The sequence below is a fragment of the Uloborus diversus genome, chromosome 4 (assembly GCF_026930045.1).
Source record: "Uloborus diversus isolate 005 chromosome 4, Udiv.v.3.1, whole genome shotgun sequence".
NCBI lineage: Eukaryota > Metazoa > Arthropoda > Arachnida > Araneae > Uloboridae > Uloborus > Uloborus diversus.
Window position 1 is genome coordinate 9,000,164 of NC_072734.1, and position 9,127 is coordinate 9,009,290.

General features: G+C 36.3%; 1 protein-coding gene across 1 annotated transcript in view; it reads left to right on the forward strand.

Annotated features, from left to right (window-relative positions):
* Positions 1 to 1,844: 1,844 nt before the first annotated feature.
* Positions 1,845 to 9,127, forward strand: part of LOC129221552 (serine/threonine-protein kinase PLK1-like) — a 308,268-nt gene continuing 300,985 nt past the window's right edge. The window contains exon 1 of the mRNA XM_054856046.1: positions 1,845 to 2,339. Coding sequence (XP_054712021.1) covers positions 2,127 to 2,339 — 213 coding nt within the window. The 5' untranslated portion in view covers positions 1,845 to 2,126. The remainder of the gene's footprint in view (positions 2,340 to 9,127) is intronic.

Here is a 9,127-nt window from a genome sequence, read left to right on the forward strand (position 1 = left end):
AACGAACAGGGCCCGATGGGAGGTCACGAGAAATTACTGTAACCTCCACCCCCGTCCCTCCAAAAAAATATTTTATTCGACCAATTTTGTCACCGACTCGGAAAATTTGGAAGTTTTCCGAATTTAGCTGCAAATTTGCAAATGCCCTGATGTACTTTTGCGAGCATATTCGTATTTTATCACTCGGTAAAACTTTGACTTCCATTGAAAATTTCCGCCTTCCTATAAATTTAAGTTCGGGGCGCAGTGAAAACGAATTAAATTTTGTAATTTTTACCATCTTGTACGAAAAAAAAAAAAAATCATTCAGTTTATTGTTGACAATATTTTTTTGAGCAATCACGATTGCTTGTTGTTCTTATTTGACTGTTTTTGATGTTACGCTGATTTTATTTTCCCGTCAGCACCCTCTGCAGCATCACCGTCGACCGGGTCCTCACGATGCCTGCTCCTCTTGCAAAGACAGTGTCCAGGTTGCGTCCATATCCTACACACACAAGCATACATACACACACGTACACACGCACACACACACCTACACACACACACCTACACATACACACTCATGTCTGCACACAGACACAAACACACATGCCTACATACACACACACACGAACGCCAACATGCACACGCGCGTACACAACACTCTTTCACAGACATGCATATATACACTCACACACACACATGCGCCTACGCAAACACACACGCGCATACACACGCTTGTGATTGCGAAAAACATAATTTAAATTCAAGATGCCAAAAATTCAAATCAAATTTTTTTTTTGAGAAATCACGATTGCTTATTGTTCTTATTTGACCGTCCTTGGCGTTGTGGTTCCTTTTTCAGCTTGGACCAGGGACCCCAGCATCATCGCCCACCGGCCTCTGCAGGCGCGACTCCGAGCACTGCCTCCTGGACTCCGTTTCTCTTGGTCGATGGCGTCCATGTCCTACAAACACACATATTCACACACACACACACACACACATACACACACGCTCATACACACAAGCCTTTACACACATACACACACGCTCATACACACAAACCTTTACACACATACACACACGCCTACGTGAATACACACAGATCTACGCACACACGCAAGCCTACACATGCACGCACGCGCGTCTACACAACACACATGCCTGCACACACACACACACACAACTATACACACGCAACCGCCAGGGAGGAGGGGTAGGCTTGGGGGGACAGGAGCTGTTTCTAGAAACAATAGCCCCCCAATGAGTAGGGCCTTGTCGCAACTCGTGATTGCGAAAAACATAATTTGAATTCCAAGTTTCAGAATTCAAGTTATTTTTTTTTCTTTTATTTTGCGTAACATTTCATTTGGACCCTTTACTTATTTTTTATTTTTGCACAACCATCCACACTGGTACGTCAACACAATTTAACGAATTCAAGTTAAATGGAAAGCACGATTTTATTACAATATACTACAAATAAAAATTTAAATCAGACGCTAATTGAAGGCAAACGTAGCTAATTAGAATGACATCTTTCTGACAGTGGACAATACAGGGGGAAAAGCCTTTTAATTCGTTTGTTTTCAACGAAAGAGCTTTCTTTTCTGCAACCGAGTCGAAATCTGCTGAGAAATCACTGGGTTGTAACAAATCGGGGAGACAACAAACACTTGGCGACAGCGAGTTGGCGAGCAGAAGTGGATTCTACCTGGTAACCCCGGACAGCACCTAAAGCCAAGTCGGTATTTGTTCGCGTCCATAGCACATGTCAGCGTTCGGCGTAATCGCTTGCGTTGAACTCTTCATGGAACAACCATTTCGTAGTGTGACTCACACGAGGCTCATTTCAAATGCGGGGGTGAGTGGACGCCGGAAGAAAGGTTGACACTTGCGACAAAATATTCCGAACAATCAAACTTGGAAGGAGAAATCCACAAATTTCCTCCTCGTAACGGAACGAATAGTGCTATTTTCATTTTTCGCGTGTTCCGAGAAAACTCATTTTCAACGGAAGCGTCCGACTTCCAGATGTGAGTTCGAAACTCCCGGTTTGTTAATTTCGCAACTGTCAGGAGGAGCGAAATTTGAATGTGAAAAATAGTTGATCGTTTGAAAGAAACACTTTGTTCGGTAGCATGGGGCAGCCCGGGAAAGTGCAGACGACTCTGCTCACCCCCGTGGATGTGGTAAAAGCTGACTGGTTATCGAAAGGTGTCAATAGGACCCCCGAAATGCTCGCTATTAAGCCGCCGAGGCCCAAAATTGTGGAAATACCAAAAGATGTGCCGGAATACATCATAGACCCAGGCACTAAGACAACTTATTTGAAAGGAAAATTTCTTGGCAAGGTAAGATTTTGATTTTTTTCCCCCACTACAATTTCACAACACGTTTTTAAACCTAAATAATATTTGAGAATGAGACCAACCCTTAAGGTTGGAAATATATGTGAATTATTATCTTGTATTCTCGCTTAATATTTGTTAAAATATGTTTGAAATTTTTTAAAGAAAATTGTCTATTAAATTTAAAAATTCTTGTAACTCCATAAAAGATCTTACTTTTGCTGATGAGTATTTGCATGATCTATCGCAGTGTCAGTATTGACGCCTGGTAATTCAGGAAGTTACCTTGTTTAAATGTTTGTAAATATATTTTAGTGTTGCAATTTTGCTATTTTGTGCTCTTTTCAATCCGTATCTAAAATTATTCCTTTCGTTGAGTATATGTATGATGAAGAATGGAATGTTTACGAATATGCATTTTATCGTAAATTTTTGTTTATGGGCATCATTCATATTTTGGCGTCGAAAAATCACATATTTTTTTTTCTTTGATAGATCAACTTGTATAGTATTTCAACATGAAGAAACCCATTTGGAAAGCATTCAAAATGTTTTAAATTGCTGCAGTTTTGTCTTGGACCAAATTGGGTTCGAATGGTAACGTTTTTACGAACATTTTCCCCTTGCACTGAGCTGTGTTTACATACCCATAAGCCCTTTAAAGTTTAAATTCCCGATTACTTAATAATTTTATTTGCTAAAAGTGTTTAATTTTTGCTTAACTTCACATTTAATCAAGAAATATTCAGAAACCACATGGTATTAATTGCTTTTATCCTCGATATACTTCTTTAAAAGATGCGTAGCAAAAATTAACCAAAGGGCTGACCCTAAATGATGTCGATGTCATTTTCCGGCATCCATTTGGCAGGAGGGTCACAACGCCCCCCCCCCCCCCCCAAAGCGTTACATCACTCATAGACGACCCCGACCCCTACTTAGTGTTAATTCTGTCGACTAAAAGCAAAAATTCACATTGACTTGGAAAAGAAGTACAGGAACTTGGCTTTCGTGAGCCCCCATACAAATTGCCCATCTCCTCTTTTTGAGCTCAAGCTGAAATTCAGAAATACTGGTCCTACCGCTAAACACACTAAATAAAAATCTGATGAATTCTACTCTTTTAATCAATCTTCTCATTTTGTAAAAGGTACAACAATTCGGAAAAATACTTGGCAGTTGTGAAGTCACTTATACAGAGACACGCTTTTAACTTCTTCAACATGTAAACGTATGCCCAAAATATTTGTTTACGTATCTTGAATATGGATCAAGATCCGTGGTAAACCTCAGTATTCAAACATTCGCCATCTCCCCCCCCCCCCCATTACCTCAGGCCTTCGTACGTTCTTGATTTCTCCCTCCCTCCCTTTTCCAACTCTTGTGTGTCATTCAGAAAACATCTCACGGAACGCCACTTGCTCTTGGCTACCAGCTTGTAGAGAATGTTACAAGGAAGTTTATTAGAAATTCACTTTCTTATCGATTTTTTTACCGAAGCCGTGGAAACTTTTTGATGAATGTAGAAAAGGATTAGACATTGTAAAAAAACACACACACAGGGTTTGACATTCCTGCTGCATAAACGCAATCAGCAAGTTTTTATTTGTTCATAGGTACAGCGGAGAATTACTTCAGTTTAAAAATGTGACGACTAATTTGTACTTTTTGATTTGTTCCAATAACGTCTGAGTTTTCTTTTTTATTTATTGATTTGGTATAGCGAAAATGTCTTACCATTTTTAAAAATTTCTAATGGCGAATAGCAAAGTACAATCAGAAGCTTGGAGAACTCAAAAATGAACCCAATGTGACCTCTGGCACGCCAATATCAGGTGGACATGCCGAAAGTATAGACAATTTTCCCGATTAAAACATTGCCCAGGGTAAAACGCGAGGAGGTATGCCTATGTTGTACCCCAAATTCTTAAACTAAAAAAATGCATTTTCGCTAAATAACAGTATTTCGTACATCGTATTTACATAATTGTTCGACGTCTGTAAAACGTTTCGGCTGCGAGGAAATTCGTGTAAAAACTATTTCATAACATTGCTCTTATTTTATCTGACTAAAAAGATAAATCCAATGTTGTGTAGTAAACTTGCCATGAAAATTTGTATCAAGTTTTTCGAAGGTACAAGGAACACCTTCAAAATTTATGAATTTCACTCTTTGAAACTCAAAATCACGTGTATGCAATTCAAATTTATTCAAACCGGCATTGAATTTGTCGTTGTATCAAAGCCGTGTTTGTATAATTTCTGAGGAGGTTCGGACCAGCTTGTCCCCCCCCCCCCTACCGCACTAGTACACCCTTGCTTGTTTTGCTCTTATGTTGCAAAATTCTTCGAGTGCACGTTTTACTATAAAAAAAAATCAAGAAAGAAGAAAAATGGGGGGGGGGGCGGACTTGTTATGAATTAAATTAAATAGTAATTCCGAAAAAAGAAAAGGAATCTAAAAATTATTAAAATTGAAAACCCTTTACTTCAATTTAATAAAGAACAAAACTGGGCAGCTAAGATAAGCGGGGAAAAAAAACTTGACAAATGTTTCTAAATTTACCATTTTTGTCATGAGAAAAAAAAACATCCTCGTGAAACGCAAAACTGAGACCATTTTTAGTGACGGTACAAATCATAACAGAGATGACAATTCGACATCATAAACCAGTCATGTCTGGACACGTAAGATTCAAGTGCGCGGAGAATTTCCTTCCGCCCTTGACCTTTTTACACCTGGGGAAATGTTTCTGCTAACTTCCCACCTGCTACCTTCCCTTTAAAAAGCCCCTTTTCAAAGCAACTCGTCTCCCGAAGAAGTTCTGTGGTTTCTTCCACTGAAAGAGCAGCAAAACTAAAAGCATTATCTGGCCCGTAATGTGTTTTCGAAGAGGAAAAAAGTTTCCAGATGTTGCTTGCGGCGTGGGGCGTAAGAATTCTGTAGTGTATTTATTATGAGTGCCTTTTGAAATTTTTACCAAGAATTATTTTTATATCTTTAAAGCGCTTAAAAATGTGTAGTCAAGCTGATGGAAGTTATGTATTGGAGAAATGTTGAAATACTAGAAGTGCTAAATCGAGGAAATGTCGAATTACTGTTATTGCTGAGTTAATGGGATGACTCACATTTTAAAAGTGCTGGATCCGCGAAATTAGGTGAACTACCGAGCCACCACCGAAAAGGTCGGATTGATAAAAGGAGAGAGAAATAAAATGGACCATTAAAAAAAATTCGACGCTTTGGAAAAAGCGATAAAAATTCATATTAGTGATGCTATTGAATTTTTCTACTAATGATGACTTTTAACCGCAATTAAAAGCGTTAATGCGTTTCAAATACTTTTGGGTTAATTTTTCGAAACTTTTATAAAATTGTATTTAGATAGTTGGTGAAATAAACAGAATTAGTTCATCCATTTTTTAAAAAAATTCTTAATTGAACTGTTCATTTCAAAAACTAGGCAAAGCCATGTTCTAAAATTTCGGAAAAGCATTTTTAGGATCATAGTAATGTTTTTCGATAAGGACTACAATATTTTAAACCGATGGGGATACACATTTAAGTATAGTTCTTACAGTAAGAAGTCCTGGAATACCTATTGAGCAACTTAAAATATTTTTGTTTCGTGAAATTAGAAAACTCGGCTTTTCACTGATTCTTGAAATAAACGGTTCAGTTGTTTTTTGGCCTATTTTATTTTACTGTAAGAATATACTTCAGAAAATAAAGTTGTGAAGAAATTTTTCAATTATTTTTGGAGAAAAGATATTTTTAGAACTTGGAGAGGAAATAAAATCAAGAATATGTTCTTACACTGACGCTTTTTTTTATGATAAACGAAGTAGTCTTCATGCCTTTTCGTATCTTAAAAGATCAAGAACATTTTTGCTGATAAAAATACATCAAGACTTGAGTTCCAGCATAAGCTCATTGCATGAATTTTGTAACTACCTTTCGCTTGGCTGCTGTTTTACGCCGCGAAAGAAAAAAAAAAAAAAAAAACCTCCGCATTGCCTTCTACATGTTCATAAAATAGTTTTTCGAATGATCGTAATAAACCGAATCCGTGAACAATACTTAACAGATTTCACAGCTTTCAAGAATACAATAGCGATTTCGTATCACAGCAATAAAATGAAAGTTGTAGTAGTTTTGTTCTTCAAAAGCTTTACGAACGTAGCTTGGTATAATTTTGCTAGACGGTTGAATAATACGCAGTTCTGGAGCTTGAAATCATCTTGCGGTGATTTGAAAAATTAGCCAAAGAGGTAAAACATTTCAACTCTGCACGGACAAGGCAGATGTCTCATTAGCGCCATAGACTAATAATAAGAGTAGACCGAGCTTTCTCATTCTTGCTGATGAAGAAAATTGGTTCATAGATGTATCATGTGACTAGTGGAAGGGCTTGGCGAAGACTTTGGCAGCATGGTTGCTAGATGGCAGCATTATCTACAGTTTGGCACTCGACATGTATTTTACGACAATGTGTTTTCATTAAAAAAAACTTTAGGTGCAGAGATTGAACTGTTTTTCTTTTAGTTATGCATTATTTTGACATTAGTAATAGTTTTTGATCAGTTTTCGGTAGCTTTTATTTCATTTGGAGCTGTCAGCGTTGGCGTGAACGAAATGGCGTAAACGTTTTGCGTTAACGCAAAAATGTACTAATCGGTATCTTAAATTGAAAGTGTAGGTAAAAATCTTACCGTTTGCTGATTCTTCTTGGTCGCTTGCATCTTTTATTGCTTAGAGAGTTATTGAAATTGACTAAAGAAAATGCACAATACTATCTAAACGAAAAACTCACTATATTAACAAAATATTTACAACTTAGAATAACAAATTTACAAATCGGACTCCATAAAAGATCAATCTTCCGTGTTCCATAAATTCTATTTATTTTATTTCGCGCTGGCGTTGATCGTCTGCTACGATTAACGCACGCTGTTGCTAGGATATCCACCAGTCACATGGTTTGGTTTATGAGCAGCAAAAGGGTTGCCATAGCTCGGTCTACTCTTATTATTAGTCTATGATTAGCGCCGTTCACATGACGCTTTTCGACCCAGGAAAAACCCTGCTTTCGACCACAAGCCGGTTATTTGCTGGGGAAATGCTGGAATTTTTTTCCTCCTGCTTGGGGGTAGGAGAAAAGCCGGGTTGTTACCCAGAATGCACTGCGCCAACTGTGACGGTTTACTTCCTCCATTTAGGATTTGCGCAAAGGATGCTGGGTAAATCCGCTCTCTGGGATAAACCAGCTTTTCACATGTGAATGAGGAATTTTTCGATCCGGGTTTTTGCAGAGCCGGAGCGAGAAAATGCGAGGTAGAAAAACGTCATGTGAACGGCCCTATAGGTGAGATACTACGTAAGCAGGTTTTTTTTTCACCCCCCCCCCATTTTTTTTGTTTAAACCTGTTTTTTTTTGTTTAAACCTGTTTTTTTTTGTTTAAACCTGTTTTGTTTGTTTAAACCTGTTTTTTTGGTTTAAACCTGTTTTTGGTTTAAACCTAATTTTGGTTTAAACCTTTTTTTTTTGTTTAAACGAGGTTTTTTTGGTTTAAACCAGGTTTATCTGGTTTTTATTACTATTTGCAAGAAAAACAATTTTATTTTAGAAAACTCGTGAATGTTTATGAATTAATTGTTAAGGAATGTTTATATATTTATATTTGCACCTAATTTCTTCGTAATTAATTAAAAGTAAAATCTTGTAATTTCATTTCCTCATACTTAGAGATTTCTATAGGAGAATATTGTTTGAAAGTCTTAAACTATTTAAACAAATACAATACATAAATGGATCTTGATATAAATAATCAATGAAATAATTCACTGTGATAGTTCAGACAGTATTAATTACAAATAACCAAGAATAAATTATTGCAAATTAATTTCCCCATAATCATAGCTATCTACTATAAATAAAAAAAAGTAAAATTAAAATCACGCATTCTTAAACAAGGAAAGTATTTTGCAGTATCTACAAATGAATCATAAGTCTAATGTACATTATACAAATTTTTAAAAATCAAAAGATCAACGGATATTTTGTTTAAAGAATTGAAAAATAGTTTCAAATCCTGTAATTTATTTACCTAATGTATCAGTGACAACAATTACAGAAAAGAACAAGTATGTTTTAAGAAAATCATTTTGATTTCCAATGTAGGCATTATTTCTCCTGGTTTAATGCATTTAGGAATACAATTTTTTTTCTCACAGAAAAAAAATCATTTTAATTAAAAGCCTCAGTACAAACTTAAATAAAAATACTCTTTTAACATATTTTAATAATGAAGACTCATAAAAATTAATGTTTATTGACTCTTCCACCATTCATACATGAGACTTATTTTTTATATTGGGATCAAAAAAGTTCTTTGAAAGGTGAAAATTTGGCATTCTGTTTTTTTAAATAAGAGCACAGAGTTACATGCCTTTTTTTCTGTTTTCATAATTTTAACATTTTCTTTTCTTGCTTTGAATGCATCGTCTATCGGGATGCAAAAACTGCAGGTATAAGCTCAATTTTATGCCTACTCTAACAGTTATTTTTTTCTCTTTTCATTTAAATATTCTAGTGTTAAGATATTTTTTCTTCCTTTTACAAGGAAAAGGAAGTATTGTATTCGCGAAAAAAATTTCACTCAAAAATCGGCCTTAATTTCCATTTTGCTCACCCCCGAATGAATGTTGAGTTTATTTTTCAACCCGACCACACGTGGATATATGCCTAGGAACGTACAGACACCCGAAATATCCATTTTGACGATCCCCG